The 17,500-nt window shown below is 40.2% G+C and overlaps 2 protein-coding genes across 2 annotated transcripts in view; one reads left to right on the top strand and one right to left on the bottom strand.

The window, feature by feature from the left end:
- Positions 1–4,159, top strand: part of LOC137975053 (trifunctional enzyme subunit alpha, mitochondrial-like) — a 43,713-nt gene extending 39,554 nt beyond the window's left edge. The window contains exons 31-34 of the mRNA XM_068822090.1: positions 1,618–1,673; positions 1,754–1,844; positions 2,935–2,989; positions 3,706–4,159. Coding sequence (XP_068678191.1) covers positions 1,618–1,673; positions 1,754–1,844; positions 2,935–2,989; positions 3,706–3,857 — 354 coding nt within the window. The 3' untranslated portion in view covers positions 3,858–4,159. The remainder of the gene's footprint in view (positions 1–1,617; positions 1,674–1,753; positions 1,845–2,934; positions 2,990–3,705) is intronic.
- The window catches only part of LOC137975130 (melanocortin receptor 5-like), a 387,070-nt gene that overhangs the window by 243,020 nt on the left and 126,550 nt on the right, over positions 1–17,500 (bottom strand). The window lies entirely within an intron of this gene.

Genomic DNA, 17,500 nt, shown 5'->3' with positions numbered 1-17,500 from the left:
AACGGCAACCTAAACTTCAACCTCACTTCAAAGTATAACTTAGCGCTATCGTAAGTATTTCGCGATTATTCCATCTTGTTCATCTCGAACAATAGATGCGAACTATCATATAACTGGATTTCTGGGAATCGTTCTAAGGTGAAGATAAAAGTGAACGATTTCCTGTTGTATGCTCACGCATTGCACGCCCTGCACATGCGTTTTTCACTTTTGTCCATTTCTTTGCCGTCGACAGCAAATCAACAACGTGAAATAGCCAAGTTTGAGGTTTTGTGAAGAACGTTGGCACTTGAGTTTCATACATTTAGATTTCAATTATCAGAGAATTTGTTTGGTACACCAACATGGCTTCGGTTTGTTTGTTTCGAAGCACAAACATGGCTGGCGCGAAGTATTAACTTCTCAAGGGCCTTTTAAACGGTTTCAACATTTGACCAACGTTCGTTCAACAAAAGGTGAACGGATGTTGGGCAAATGTTGGACGCAAAAACAAAGATGTGCGAAGGCTGTTCAAACGGTTCTAACATTGCGCCAAGAAAAGTACCAACACTTTTGCGAAATTTAATTGCGAGGAACTAAGAACTAGAAACCAGACTCTCTCGTCCAGATAAACTACGCCATGTTGACTTTTGCGGCCTGATGTGAGCATGCGTTCTACAATTGTTGAACAGAGTGTTCAAAGGACTTCAGCACCATACCACATTTTCGAGAACAAAGGAAAAGTAGAATCGATGTTGAATGAAAGTTTAAACCGATTTAAACTTGATTCAACACTCTTTCCACAAGCTTTCAACATTTTTTACGCTTTCAACAATGCTGGACGACCTGTCTAAACGCACCGAACATTTGGTTCAACAAAGTGCTGAATGCAACAACAACAACAATCTTTATTCGTGCTCAGAAATTATATAGTTATAAAGGAAAAGAGCACAGTCACTTAGAAATAGCTAAGCTAATCGAGCTAAGTGGCTGGGCCAAGCGGAAAAAAATTGCAAATACCCTACATTAACATTTTTTGCATAGAACTATGGACACGATTTACCGTTCACGCACACACGCGCACACACAAATAACAATAGACAAGGGGAAGTGCACACGTAAAAACTGGAAAATAAAGTACATCAATAAGCCAGTCAGTAGTTGGAGATAAGCGATTCTTTTAAAAGGATTTTGAAACAGGTACGACTCTTGGATTTTAATGACTCTTCAATGGAATTCCAAACTTTAGCTCCAAAAAAGCGAATGTTAAATTTGCCATAATTGGTCCTCGCTTTAGGCAGATAGTATGTTATTATTCTGACAGCTCTTTTTTGTGAGGTGAGGCCATCACCTTACAAAAGGAAGGAGAGCTGTTTGATATGTAGGAAGGAGAGCTGTTTGATATGTAGTCCCCCAACTTATTAGATTATAAGTCAAGAAGGGATAGATAAGTGAGAAATACAACTGTACAAGGACCAGATCAGTCACAGAGTGCCTTATCTTATCATGTTGAAGCAAATGTCTAAACCGTTTAAACGGGCTTTTATTTGCTTTTGTTATTCCGCGTCCACGACTAGAAAGCCGCATTCAAGTTGCAGTTTGATTTCTCATCATTGCTTCTTTTGGCATTTTCTCTAGGTCAATGGCGAAGTAGAGAAGCTTCTTCAAGAATTTGCAATTCCCAAAAGGGGAAGGTATGCGTTGTCGTGTTGATTCTTCTCATTTGTTTTCTTGTTTCTTCCTTTCTCATTATTATTTTGACTTCTCATTTCAGTCACGATCCAGAGGAAATCCAAATGAGACTGGCAACGCGATTTGTAAATGAATCAATACTCTGTCTACAAGAAGGAATATTAAGAAATCCAGTAAGTGCTCAGGACCGCACAATGCCTTTGCCTCTTTTGTAGTTTATTAAATGTTCGGTTGAAGACAAAATCCATACTGAAAAGTCTATTTTTGCACCCCCAACTTGCCTTCTCGCCGCGCCAAACACCGATGACTGAAACCGGTCGTTTCGCCCACATCTCGTGACACCCACACGGTGATACGCCTACACTTGAGTCGTTTCTTCGACATTATTTTGGTGCATATTATCGCCGTTTACGACACAAAACATCGATATCTCTCAAAAATGATGATTACAGTGAGGAAGGAAACGGCTGTAAAGGAAGGTGAATAGTTTGCTCATCTTAAGTCGGAGATGGGCTGTAACAAGCTAGCCTGAGGCACTCTGTCATTTATCTAATTTCACTGAATCCGTATCAAGAATTAATCTGTAACTATTTTCAAATTTCGAACAATATTCCATAAGATAAATAAATCGGTTTGAAACCAATGGCAAATTAGTGAATCCGTAAGTAATACGGTAACATAGCCTGCAAATGTACTTCAACACTGTTTTCACATCAAATGTTGTCTTCTTGCTATGGACTTAATATCGCTCATAATCCTTCTCAATCTCTCAAAAACACAGTGTACACTTAAAAAGGGACACAGACTTGCAAATGAGTTCCAAAGAACAGAAATCTATCAAATACAATCGAAATTCAATGAAATACGAAACTTTTTTTGACACCAATTTTAGCGGAAGTACCACCTATCTCCAGAAATTGCATAAATTAGTGTGACGTCACGATTTGAGCCAGCTTTTCGTTGACGTTCCCTCCTCACGTTTTCCTTTCGGGGCGAGGGTACGGCTACATGTAGGTTAATAGCCCATTTCCGAGTTGCCACATGCCTCAGCTTCAAAGCGAGTCCTGGTGCACAACCATTCAAGTGGAAATGAGTTGCGTATTCTTATGCAAATCAAAATCATTTACCTTACAATAGTTGAGCACCAAGACTCATTTCGAAACCGAGACAAACCGCAACTCGGAAGTAACCCATTGGCGGTTGGCCTTTGAATAATCATTGGTGAATTTTCAAACTTGGCAATACGTGCTGTTGTGTCCTTAGGTTGACGGGGACATTGGCGCAGTCTTCGGTCTTGGATTTCCACCTTTTCATGGAGGTAATTAGTTGCTTCGAAGACAACAGCGTCAGTTACATTGCATGGTTAAGAAAGTCTCAATGGATAGATCTAGTAAAACTTAATGCAAAACTTTTTGAGTAAGCATAACACCAGCACATTTTTTTTTTGTCCATTTTTGTCATACTACTTCTGGACATTTAACGGAACCTAAACAGTCTAACTTACTTGGGGTTTTACCAGAACCTCATGACCTTTGAAGCGTTTAACTCGGGTTAAGAGCTAGGGATTTTTAAGTTTAGAAATTTTCTTATTTGGATGTAACGTGGCTCGTGCAGTTCCCCCACGTGCAGCGTCGATCTTATTTTTGTCCATATTTGGGCATAAAATTGGTGCCCTAAAATCCCAAGCTTTGTTTCGGGGAAAAGAGTTGCAAGTTACACGCTTCAAGGCCACATGCTTCTGGTTTTACTACCTGCTCGCTCATTTTTGATTCACGAAAAACAATTCCTTTGAAGTTACGGGATTCTCGTTTGTGTCGGACTCAACTGGGGTATTTCACTTCTTTTCTTTTTTTTCGCGTTGACAAGAGTACTTTTTATAAATTCTCAGATAGATGGTTTGATATCTCAATGTTGGGGTAGTGTTCTCTTAAGGGGACACTTCTTGTTGGGCATTATAAATTACATTTCTGGACAGAAATGCCTATGCTGGGAGGAAATTAATTCTACCATCACTTAAATATGGCTTCCCTGCAGGTCCTTTCCGCTATCTCGACACCTATGGAGCAGACAAGTTTGTGGAAAGAATGCAACGATTACAGGAAAGCGTCGGTGGAGAGCGCTTTGTTCCTTGTCAGATGCTTTTGGATTACGCCAAAGATCCTAGCAAGAAATTTCACAAGAGATAATGACGGTGCCATGAATCTGTGATTTATTTCGGAGTGCTGAGGCTGTGATGGAATTGAAACTTTCGAAGTGAAGGACTTGATTGATGGGAATTGTAAAAAGACATGGACATGCACATGCTGAATTAATTAAAGCGAAATCTTCGAAAGTTTTTATTCAATTTTGGTGACTGCCTTTCTCATCCAAAATATCTTTTTTAAGGTGTGTTAAATTTTTGGAAGTCTACGTAGACGGTGCAGCCAACGCTCTCTTGTTAGTTCCAATGCTAAATTTAAAAAGAAATAACTATGATTTAGTTATCCTACGTTTGTCTTGTCTCTTGATATTTTCGTCAATGTAGTGCCTCGTCTTTTTGCGTTGCGCAGCCTTGATGTTAAAACATGTGACAGGAAGGCGCTAGGCAGGCGCAGTCCCATCGGAATAACTTGCGTCATTCTCGTCCCCAGGGGGCCGCGATTATTTTAGTCTACTTTTTACAACGACCGCTGCAACCTCTGAGTGGAGTCGGCTTTTATTCCGAAGCTTGGTTTTCGATGTGGCTCTAAAGGTCGGACAGACACAGACTCAAACGGCATTTGTAGACGCATTGACCGGTAGTTGGTATCTTTCGTTCAAAAAAGGAATACCAGTATCGAAAGGCAACTTGCGAATGGTTAGTGTATTAATACCTTCATCCCTTTTGACAACCAGGCATATAGGGAGATTTCAAAATTTGCTTTTCCAAACACTCAAAATTTATTTGACCTAATCCACTCTTTCAAGAAAGTAACTAAGGGAAAAACCTCCACGGGAGGGTCGAACATGGGATAGAGGCGTTCTTTCTCTATCCGCTATCCATCCAGCCTGATTCCTAGACGGTTCAGGTCGGGTGACACAAGTGACAACCATGCTACTATCTCTCTGAGTTGACGGAAGCGGAAACACAAAGTGGTATTCTGAGTGTTATTAAGAGCTAACTATTCTTAAGAAAGTGCTCCAATACCGTAAGGGCTCTAATGAAAAAAACTAAAAATTAAAGAAACAGTTATTTTCGAAGATTTTCCCTTGGTCCCCCTTTTTGCTATTTGGACGAAAATCGCAATTTTTGACACTTGGAAAAATTGTTATTTCTCTTCTAGTAAGTCTTTTTTTCACGCGGTTTTTTGCATAGTACAAATTTATAGTAGTTGCGCTTTCGAAGCATACCAATGAGGCTGTTATACGACTTGTATTTCCTGCTTTTTTTAGCCTTCCAAAGTTTTCCCAAAAACATCAGTCATTTGCGATGATTTTCCCTTGGTCCACTGTTTGCTATTTAGCCGACAATCGCAATTTTCGACACTTTTGTTTAAATTGCTATTTGTCTTGTGATAGGTCTTTTTTCAAGAGGCTTTTTGCACAGTATAGTCTATGATAGTGAAGCTTTCGATCTATACTAACAAGACGCTCTGTAAAAGCGTACACTGGGTTGCCTGTGGTACGTGTTACACTAAAACAGAAGGCACTGAATTGGGTGGTATTGAACTGCAGGGTTCTAGTTAATTTTTTCAGGTGGGGGGTCATTAAGACCATTTGAGGGTCACCCACATGTCGCGCCAGCAGAGGCCCTTTGGCTCACACGTTCACACCTTTAATTAGCTTGTAATATCCTGTCCCATTTTGAGGTCTTTTAGTTTTTTAGGCTTTGGTAATAAATTCAGTTTGAAGATAACAAACATGCTCTTGAGTAAAGGTGCACGTGATCACCTTGTGTCAACTGAATCAACTACGGAAAAGAATGTTAATCGTTCGACGTTTTTAGAATAAAACAACGTACTTTACGTACGTATCTGGGTGAACCATTTACACAATCGCGAGGTTGAGCGGCCATGTAATTGAAAATCTGAACATCTATGAGATACAAAAACAGACTTGCGAATTATCACAAATCACAATACTGACAAGCACAAAAGCAGAAGAAATGGTTAATAACTATGAAGTTTGTTGCTACATTGTATCTGAATGTTTTTGTGTTAGAGTAAAGGGATAAATTGTCACGCAAATGATGCAATTTCATGACACTTAAAATTCGCAAAAAGCGTGAGTTTCATGTAAACAATCTTCGCACTAGTAAGTTGTAGCAATAAATTGAATTAACCAGGAAGTTAAAGAAATATTGTTGCCTTCCCAAATAAACTTCATTTTACACTACAATGACAAAAACATTGTCAGAGAAATAAAATTCCAGTCTCCTCGCGTATCACATTTCAACGCACGCATGCAAATTTCTTAACTCATTTTCACCGCGTCCTGATTCCCGCGAATTTTTTCTTCTTTCAAATATCAACAAAAATATTATTTCTCGTCAAGCGTTGCATCTTTTATGTTCAAATAACCGCTAAAAATAAAGACTTTTGAACGATCTATCCGTATTCCGTAGATATTTTTTCATAATTTAGTATTCTCTGTCAAAATCTGCACAACAATCAAAACACAAAAACATGGTTCGCACGGGCCTGGAATACTCCTTGAAAAACTGCTAGGTCCTCGAAAACTCCTTGAAAATGATTTTGTCCTTGAAAACTCCTTGAATTTGAAGAAGCAGTGCTTGAATTTTATGAAAAAGTCCTTGAATACTTGAGGATACAGCAAAATAAGTTCATTTTGACATCAAAAGATCGAAAATATTGCGTTAACATCTAACATCATTTGAGAAACTCGTTTATTGTCTCAAAAAACGGCGAAACTTTATATCAGGACAATTCAGTGTTTCTTATTCAAGGTATCTAAGTAACCGCACCTTCAATGGGGTTTCCCAGGTGTATTGTATAGCCCCCCTCTAAGCAAATGAAAGAAAAAAGAAAGTGTGTTCTGGAAGAGATTGATGAAGTCAAAAAGAAAAAGAAGAGAATTGATGCTGATTATTAAGTCACTCAATGACACAGCCGATGAACTTTGTACCAAAGCAGAGGCTACAGCTAAGGTAACATTTGTTACTCAGGCGAATGCTTTGAGGAGATCTGCAAAGGACAAACTTGATGATCTTGTTTCCTTAGACCAAAAATTAAGTTCCATGCTGGAAAAGCTGAAGGAATGATTCTATACAAGCCTATCCTTTGGTTGTATGACATTATTTGCACTTACTGGAATTGCTTGTTGGAGTGACTGTGGAAAAAATGTGATATCGTGCTTGAGGAAATGGACACCTTGAATATTGTTAAAAGTCCTTGAAAAGTCCTTGAATAAAAGGTCATCAAACCTGTATGAACCATGAAAAATAGCAAAGCCATAAAAACTATCCAGTTAAGCTCGCGTATTACAAAACATAATGAATTCATAAAGGCCACCTTTTCCAGCGAAAAATTGTGATTTGCTTTGATGCCAGTAAAACAGGGTCTGAATGGGGGTAACTCTATAACACTTAAAACTTAATTTTTTGGCTCTGTAACATGAAACAGTTAAATTTTAGGCATTTTAACACTAACAGTAAAAAATTCACTGTAACAGTAATTTTTGTTCTTCCAGAAAGAAACAAAAACGGCCCCAAAAATACCAATATACTTTGTTAGTATATCAAGGAGTTTTCGACCATCGTCCTACAATTTCCGATTATTTCAAGATTTCCGAACACTGACGAAGAAGTCAGAACACTACAGAAGATTTCCGAGAAGATATCCGAAAATTTTCGACCATGTTTTTGTCGTTATTTTCACATGGGAAATAAATATTTTTTGCAGTTTTGCAGACTCGATTTTTTTCATGGAGAGAAAACCTCTTAATTCACTCTAATTAATGTATAACAATATTGTTTACGATTAAAATGGTCCACAAAATGGTCAAGGATACGGGGTTGAAAATCGAAAACCCGTGTCCAAACACGTTCCTGTCTTGGCAGCAGAAGACGAGACCGCCATACTGAGAAAAATCAGTTACAGCGAGCGTACTGATGAGCTACTGGGATTCTGTGGAGTCACCGGAGCAGATCATAAATGCCTTGACTATTTCACTGTTGTTGTTGGGAATGGCGAACAAGGGTACAACACAATCGTCAATGCATTCGATCAACGAGTACAAGGTTGGTCCATTTGCTCGCGCAATCATCCTGAATCCCCTGCACGCCAGACTTCCTCGAATTCCTGTTCTCATCATGCCTACGTGTAATAGGTTTGATCATGAATTTGTGTTCAAACAATGGTAGGCAGTTGAACGCCTTTATCGGCCCCTTGATTGGACACATTTCAGACGGTGATTCGAGACGCAGGAAGCTTATGCTCCAGCTTAGGACAAGCAACGTTGGAGGCAGGTATCGCCCCCGTTCCTATAGAACTTGGTTTTGTTCTTTCCTGCAGGAAGGTTGAGACGGAGAACGGGTATACCATCAGAGATGTATGTGCATGATCAGGACTACATACATAACCACAAGAAGCTTCTTAATCCACATGCTTCGTGTGTATTGATGTTGGGGGATTATTTAGTCCACATGAATCACTTGTAGTTGGTATACGAAATGTTCCCTATTCCAGATCATGGTCTTGGACTGAACGACGTCCAGAGGAGTGACAGGCAGAACTGGCGATCGGTTCCATGAGAAATTTACATTTCCACAGGTCTGCAACTGTCTGCAGATGTTGATGGAAGGCCTTGTCGAAGGCCACCCAAGAAAACCTTCCTTACTTGGTACTAAGATCTACCTCCATGTAGTATGGCTGTATGTAGAGATTTTCTACAGCAGTGTCGCCTATGTAAGACGTCGCCTCACGTACGCTGCAATTGTCACCCATTTTCTGGCGATATGGCATAACTACATTCATCGTGGTGAATAGCTGTCACTTAAGCAAAACTTTATCACAAGGGAAACATACCAGGACATTGTGATTTCATGCCAGTTCGCTGTCATTCTCATCTGCTATATGAGAGACAACTTTCCGGAGCAAGAATGTTATCTTGAGCTGAGTGGTTCGGACGTTTTGGAGGATTTTTGGAGTAAAAATGGGCAATGGGTTGGAAACCACCACAACTATTGCTTTGGTGATCTCCGCAGAAATGTCTCTCACATGATTCGATTAGAGGAAATTAGACTCTCGACTTTGCTAGGCCTCATCCAAAGCAAGAAAGTATCTGGAATCGACAGTATGAAGATGGTTATGGAAAGGCAAACTTGTCTGATTATCCTGTAGCGGGTTCTGAAGTGGAAGTGTGGAAGGAAGGAATGTATAAGCGAAATCCCCCAGAACCCCTTACAAGTTATCATCTCCAGCGCTTGCTTGTTAGCCCCCCCCCCCCCCCCCCCCCCTCCTTCAATACAAAATACGTTGCGCCGTCCCTGTGTAAACAAGAACCTTGACACAAGGTGATCACGTGCACCTTTGTGGTTGCCTAGCACGTGATTGATTTCTAGAGACCATTACCGACGAATTTTTCGGGCAATACCGTGAACCGTGAACCGTGAACCGTGAACCGTGAACCGTGAACCTCGGGAATTCACCTGGTCTTGGGTGGGAATTCACCCGGGCATGGGTGGTGGGCTCATAATTAGTACGCTCGACTCCAGATCGAGTGGTCCGGGTTCGGGTTCTCGCCGGGGACATTGTGTTGTGTTCTTGGGCAAGACACTTTACTCTCACGGTGCCTCTCTCCACCCAGGTGTATAAATGGGTACCGGCGAAAATGCCGGGGGTTAACCGTGCGATGGACTGGCATCCCATCCATAGGGGAGTAGAAATACTCCTAGTCGCTTCATGCTACAGAAACCGTGATAAGCTCCGGCCTAATGGGCCACTTGGCTCATAAGCAGACACAGGAGCCCATCCTGGAGCGTGCAACTTCCATACAGCGTCTGTGAAACGGCGTTTTCACAAGTAGGTTTATTTTTAGACTAGCCCTTCCCGCGAATTAGGTCAAAAAACAAAGTCAGTTACGGTTCGGTGACCCTATGACGTCAGCTTAATTTCTTGTAATTGGTCATCGGGCTCCTGTGGGAGTCTCATTAGCGGGAAATTCAATCTAAAAATAACCTTACTTGTGAAAACGCCGTTGCACAAGTATAGTTAAGTTGAACGCTCCGGATAATGGGCTCCTGGCAGAAATTACCTTTTACCATTTAAAAAGAATTCAAATTCCCCACCCCTGGAACAAAATAATTGGTCAAAATCCCCATTCGGCGACAAGTGAAGGTGGTCAAATGTCCTTCGTACGATTAAAATCGCCACCCTGGGGACAGCGTACGATCAAAATCCCTACCCTGGGGACCGTTCCCAGACCTCACGATCAAACTTCCCGTGGTTAGACAGAAAGAATAATAAAGAATAAAGAAAGAATAAACAAAGGCCGTGTTGAAGTTTAATAAATGTAGTCGTTGAATGAAAATATCCTGTGTTGAAGTTGAATCAATATTGATTGTTGCATGCAAATAGACATTGTTGAATTTTGCAACAAACGGCCAACCGTACCCGATTTTTTATTTGGTTAGTGACATTTTACAGACATCAAAAATCACTATTTTCGGGGAATCCTTCTCGTCCCGAACTTTTTGAGGCCACCCACTTTACAACCATACCGCTTTTCCACAGAGCACATGCAGTGCACTGGGTGCAGAGCTCGTAAAGTCTTAAAGTTTCCAAAGCGTGAGATGCTTGCTGGCGATTGCGCCAAAGGCGCAAGTGTCCTGTGTTTCTCGTGCCGGAGACGCCAAACAATTCTAGGGGGCTCTGGGGCTTGCTCCCCCGGAATTTTTTTGAAATTTGCACTTCTCAGATCGATGGAAATTAACCGTCGAGTCCGCCATTTTGTTTCTTTCATGCTGCTTGCGGCTTTTACTTCGTGTAGAAGAAACACATGACGTAAAACAATAGAACAAAAATCGTGAAACAATACCTAATCAGAATTCTAAATCCCTAAAGACCCCTAAAGCTTTTGTTACGTCATGTGCGTCTTCTACACGAAGTAATAGCCCTGCTTGCTAAGAGAGCCCATGTTATTACAGTCAGCCTAAGCTAACATATAGGCCTATAATTCATATATTAACGGGTGAAAGTCCTGAAGAAACAAGAAAATTGGTCGCACACGAAAAGATTGAACATTCGGAATTCATGACCAGTTCTGAAAGCTTAAAAGAAAGAGTAACCTTCGAGAAAAGTGGCAATGCGTGAAAAATGCTCTTGTCGGCGTGAGAGCGTGAGATTGCATCGAAATGCGTGAGATTCACGCTCAGTGCGTGACACTTGAGAGCTCTGTGGGTGCTTAATAAACCGTTGTAAGAAACAGTTTTATATCTCTTTCGTGCACAGTCCTGCTAAAAAGTTTTCCAACCTTTACCAATAAACTCAAGAATTAAGAGCTGAAGAGAAACAATGTTGGAGAAGCAATTTGGGAACTTTAACAGGCACATTTTATTGTACTTTGCACCAATATCAAAGAGCCTATTCACCCTGACCTAGACAAATCTTAATAGTTTCTTTGAGCAAACTATAACCTGAAGGAAATAAAGGAAATATTTTCTGGCAAATAGGATCTTTATGATTCCTCTCCCCATTGTGTTCTTGTTAGTCTTTTGGGCCTGCGGCTTGGGGTGCCATTTATTTGGATTACAGCCAATACACTTTAGGATACTCTGCTTACCATGCGACCAGGCTTTCATGTGCATGCGCATCACTTCATTTCATCACTTGACGTCGACGGTAGTTAAAGACGTGTGTTTTCATTCGAGGTGAGTTTTATCAATTTTATCCCTTTAAACAGTTTTCTCTTGGGGCCAGTTGTCTTTACAAGTCACGCGCTTTTCTGCATGTGTAAGTTCGATTGGGTTATCCATTGAATCGGCGGCTTGGTCAATTTCTTCAAATTTTGCTTGCGTGGTCGAATTCACAGCTATCTTCGATTGGAATTTCTTTCTTTGGTTTGGTTTTTCTATGGCTAGCTCACCACTTACAGTTCTTATCTTGCGCCATTCGATTAGAAGAGCTTTACCACAACTGGAGAAGCAAAAACTTTCAAAGGAAATTTGCCATAATTACAACCCGGTACTTCTCGTTACAGACGGTACCGTGTACAATTTTTCATTTCTGCATTTCGTTAAGCATTGTTTTCTGAATGTTCCACTTGCATGAATATACACTTCCGAGAAAAATATATAAAATTAATATCTGGTGGTGAAGCTTTATCCTTTTTTTGGTGAAAAAAGAGTAGAAACTTTGATAACGTCCCTCGCTTTTAGCTCTAACTTAAGTCATTTAACGACCGATAGGTAAAGTAGCTTTATTTTCTCTTGTTTCGTTTTCGTGCTAGCTGGTTCCTGTGCTCGATTCGCCGTTTTCCCCTAGGTAAAAAAGTTGTGTTGATTTATTGTAACTTTCGGTGGCACACAAGATTGAAGCTACTTATCAGAACATCAGGAAGTTGTGTAGTGGTCTGCTTTTTAGGCAATAGACCTTGCAACTCGCGCCGCCCGGCTCTTTCGATATTCAACTTTGGCGGAAGTATCAAACGTTGGATCCCAATTTCAGTCTGAAAGTTCAGTCTTAAGCAGTGGCTTTTGCGCGGAATCCTTCCCTTTCTCGACAGGAGTTAGACAAGACTGTCGGCCAGTATCCCCTCTCCTTATTATTCTAGGAGCGGTGAAAGTACTGACGACCACATCAAAACAGAAAGGGGGTAACAATCCGCAATTACGAATTTACAATTAGTCAATTCGCTGATGACACCACCTTATTCAGTTCTTAGAAAGTGGAGGTAATCATTCGGTGCAAACATCGATTGGAAGAGCTTTACCACAACTGGATAAGCATTTATAGAAAAAAAAAATTCAAAGAAAACTAGCCTTTGCAACCCTGTACTTCTTGTTACAAACGATATGTGCACAATTTTTAATTTCTGCAATTCGTTAAGCACAGTTTCTGAATGTTCCACTTGCATGAATATACACTTCCGAGAAAAAATTAATATTTGGTGATGAAGCTTTATCCGTTGTTTTAAAAAAAGTGCAGAAACTTTGATAACCGACAGGTAAAGTAGCTTTTTTTTCTCTCTGCGCATCTTGTAGTGAGAATGACGTTTGCTCTTTTGTCGTATATTATATATCCACTATGTCAGGATTTTTCAAGCTAGAGACTTGGCGCACTATATTTTCATACATTTTTTTACAGAAAGAAAATTTTCCCTTCATTTCTTGAGCGAGGCAATCTCTGAAGACTTGAGGGTAGAAAGTGGAAGTGAAATAATTACGGTGGCCGAGACAAGTTAATAGCAAGCCAGGGTGCTTAGAAATTTCCTTCCATGGTGACGTTAGGGACTTTAAGATCTACGAGGGCGACTTGAGACGAAAACCTCACCTTAACTCTACGCAATCGTACGTCTCTAGCGATTATTCCACCTCGTTCAAGTCGTAAAATGTGGGCGAATTATATTAAGACTAAATTAACTATACCAACGCTTTCAGTGTAAAAATATAGAAACAAAGGTTCGCATTAAGTTTGCACGCGTACGTTGTTATTTAAAGCTCAAATTTGATGATTTCACCGGTTCTTGATATGCAGAGTACCGCAAAAAATCGAGAGCACGATTCTTTTGACCAGTGGTATTTTTGTTTTGTCGTAGCCGTCGTTGTTTCTTAAACTCCCTGCTGTATCCGTTGCTACGGTAACTATAATCCAAGATATATCTTCTATATGAAGTCGGTAATAAGCGTTTTTCAAACTTAGCTTATGTTTCCCTTTGTGTTATGGAAATTTCCTCGCATCTTGAAACAAGAGTGACGTTTGCCCTTCGGCAGTAAATGTGACATCCTCTCTTCCAGGATTTTCGAGCTGAAAACTTTGTGCACTACATTTTAATAAAGTATTTCATAGACACAAAAAACTAGAGCCGGGCAATCTTTTCAAGGGCAAAAAGAGGGAAGAAATATTTAAAGAGTATGGAAAGCCATACCTTTCTTATGTAGTCTTTATTCTTTTGGTCTTGAAGTTTTGGCGTTTTGTCATAGGGTACTGTGGCAACATTATTATGTGTTGTGGTTTTGTCATTATGTGACAGGGTTTGATGGTTACATGTGGTGTTTCCATCATGGTGTGACGAGGTTTGCAGGCCACGTGTTGTGTTTCCGTTATGATGTCTTGAAGTCGTCTTTTATGTGCTGTGTTTATAATCACAAAGTGAGAAAATGGACGTTGTAAAAGAACCTCACCACTGACATAAAATGTAAACACGGCAGGGCGAAAGAAGACCTCAACGCATCATGATGAAAACACAACACGCAACGATGAAACCTCGTCACATCAGGATGGAAACACAGCAAGTAATCATCAAACCTTGTCACATAATGACAAAACCTCACTACATAATGGCAAAACCACACCACAAGACAAAAGTTTAAGACCAAAAGAATAAAGATTACAAACGAGAGTTATGGCTTTCCATACTATTTAAATAGTTCGCACTCCATAGATAATGAACATTGAAGAAAGCAAGTGAAACGTTTATCCATAGGAAACAAACATGTTCAGCGATGCTAATTTCCCTTTCGTAAACAAGCAATGCCATTTTTGACCGTCGCTGCCGTTCTTAGTAACCAAGCTTTTTATTTGGATAGCTTTCAATATTGCTAGGATTAGCTTCATTTATTAAATTCTCAACCTCGGATAATGCAATTCTCGTGCTCTGATTGGTTTACTCAATCTCGGTTATCAGCTCATATATCTTAGTTTGACCATATATGGTAAATGATTGCGCTAAACGTTGCTAAGCTAAAAACTTTTACGCCAGAAATCGAAATTTCTCTTGGTATAAAGCACAAGAAAAACGTTTTTGGGGAAAGTTTGGATCAATTTCGAAGCTTAGAAGTACGCAAAAAAGTAAATGTTTTTGTGATGAACCTACGTCTGTCTGACCACCAGGTATTACACAACATCGCATCTTCATCAAGTTTTCTCGATTTCGCTTGGATTTTCTCCCTTTTTTCGCTCGTATTTCGTACTTCCAAACTTTTGGAGTTTAAGGAATTTAATAAAACAATTATTCCATTCGCGCTTGTTGGATATGAGACTGGTTATAGCCAACTCGGCGCTACGCGCCTCGTTGGCTATTTACCATCTCATATCCAACGTGCGCTCATGGAATAATTGTTAATTAAATAGTTTAAAATTCCCAACTCGAAATCGTTGTTTCGGTTGTGTAGAAGTTTGGTGTATTTGCTCTAAAGCCATTAAACGGAGTTCAACATCGTTCCATCAACTTTTTCTAATTTTTTTCTCTAATTTTTTCTAAAGGTTTTTTTCTCAGCTTTTTTTTTAAATTCTAAGTGACATACGCTGCTAATCTAGTCCTAGATTAAGTACTTTTTTCCTGATTTGCAAATGACAAACTTAACAGTGAAGTCTCGTCCAAATGGCATCGCTTGTTTACGAGAGAGAAAATTGCTTCGGCGATCGATCAGTCGGTGCCATGTTTATTTTAAAATATGTCAGGTATCAACCTCAAATCAAACTGTGGTAGAAAGTTGGCGCGGTTATGGGAACAATAGCAATTGCTGTTCTAACTGAGAAACGTCAGGAACAATCGGAAGGGCTTCGGGTGATTTTCGGAGAGTATTCAGATATTGTCGAAAATGACATTCTTACAATGCAAAGATTTTTAGATGTCTCCAGATTTTTTGTACTCTGGGGGTTGGCAGGTATGGTACAGCGAGTAGACAGTATTAACTTATTTACATTTCACCATGATTCGTGTAAATTGCCGTTGTTGTTTAACTTTAACTGCACACAGCTTGCTGGTTAGTGGTTACAGCACAAATAGTGAAATATCTTACTAGCGTCGGTAAAATAAAGAGACATTTTACTAAGCAAACGTAGAGTGTGGTGCATAATTGTTTTATGATAGTGTATTTTCTGCAGAAGCAACTTCAGCTAGTAACGAAATCTTTTGTGTGTGTGACGTTTATAATCGCCGCTCGACATTGAAGGTCTTATCGGTCGCTAAACTGCGTAGCAGGCGATAGGGTTAGGAGTGGCGAATTCTCTCCCTGCCCCCTCCCCTTAAACGCCCGCTACGCAGGCTAATCGGTCCCAAAAGCTCTTGTTTTTAGCTTGACCCCTTGTTTCGGAATCTTCTGTGGGAATGTCACATTTCCTCTATGAAACTTACATTGTATGGTGAAGATTAATAATTTATTTTAAAAATGCCTTGTCAAACGAATCCGAGAAAAATGTTTGTCAAGGAGTGCTATGTGACCAGCCGCAACCAAAGTCTCTTATCTCAATGACCAGGGAGGCAAAGAAGAGAGACCCTGGGAACAAGTTTGGTTGGCACCTAGCGATAGCTACTACTAGTAATTGTCAGTAATTTAAGAAATATGAGTTTGAAATAAACGCCGCATCGGACACTCTCAAAATTTAATGAATACCGCCAGTCTAATCGAGCTAATACGGCACAACTGATAACCAAAACTAAGAGGAACCGGCGTAGGCCACATCATTGTATAGTCAAACCTCAATTAAGTGGTCACCCTTGGGAAATAGCCAGGTAACCGCTTAACAGCAGTTTTCTTACACTTTGTTTTTGACAACAACAGTAACGTGACGCGAAATAACAATATAATTCCAAATTTTTGTGTCGGTCGGACGACGCTAAACGGAGAAAAAAAGGGGGCTGACCTAATGACGTGGAAACAGAACAAACAGTTGACCTTCGTCCAAGTAACTTAGCTGACAAATTCGATGTTATTGTTGGCCAAGTTTCTAAAGAGGCCTACGCGAACAGTGGAAAGGTATACTAACGAGTAAACAGGGATGATGGCTTTGCCCTTGAGGTTCCTTGCGAGTATCAATTTGAAGGTACCCGTTTTTCTTGCGGTTGGCTGCAATGGAATCTCGTAGAAAGTCGTATCTTGCGGAGCTAGAGAAAACGTTCTCTATTTCGACACTTTGCTGGCAATCGATGAAGCATGAGTGGATCGATTCTAGGGAAGGTCCCAAGACCCCATATACAAATATGTTAATTCCCATTTTAACACTTGAAAACATGAAAATGTTCAGGGAACCATTATCGAATTGGTTCCTTTACACTAATGCTCAAGTTTAATTGCTAATACTCACTTTAACATTTTACTTTGTTTTAAGGACTAATCTAACGCAAATATAATGGCTGGGGTTTCTTCCAAAACGGTTTCCGAAAGAATGAAGGATATTCTGACCGAAGGGCTGTCAGTGTTCCAGTCTCTTGGCCCAGGAGCGGTGAATGCGGCCTACGAGTACCTGACAAACGAAATGAAAACTGCAGCAACTGGAAAAGAGGCTAAGACGGCGTGTACTATTTTTGACATGTTAAACACAGCCCTCAGCTATCTGTTTGACCCTGAAGATGGGTATGTCCCCTTGAAAAACCAACTTGTCGCCCTTTTGGGGAACTTTGGTGAGCCCCTAGAAGAAGATGATATACCATCTACAGTAAAGCCACACTTGGATCAACTAAAGAGGAACCTGACTGAAGCTGACAAGCATCTTAGGAAGGTCGAGAAAGGGATCACTGAACTCTTTGAGGTTGGTGGTTGTTCATTCCGTTATTAATTGAACAGGAATTATTACTGAGTGAAGACCATGATATAGCCTTATCTGACGAGGCTGAGGCCGCTAACAATTGCAAGGTCCAGTAACTGTTTTATTGAATACCTACGCCTGTTAACTCCTTGCAAATGGGACCG

Source organism: Montipora foliosa, chromosome 11 (genome assembly GCF_036669935.1).
Source record: "Montipora foliosa isolate CH-2021 chromosome 11, ASM3666993v2, whole genome shotgun sequence".
Lineage (NCBI taxonomy): Eukaryota > Metazoa > Cnidaria > Anthozoa > Scleractinia > Acroporidae > Montipora > Montipora foliosa.
The sequence above is the reverse complement of the archived record's forward strand: the minus strand, read 5'-3'. Positions and strand labels throughout refer to the sequence as shown.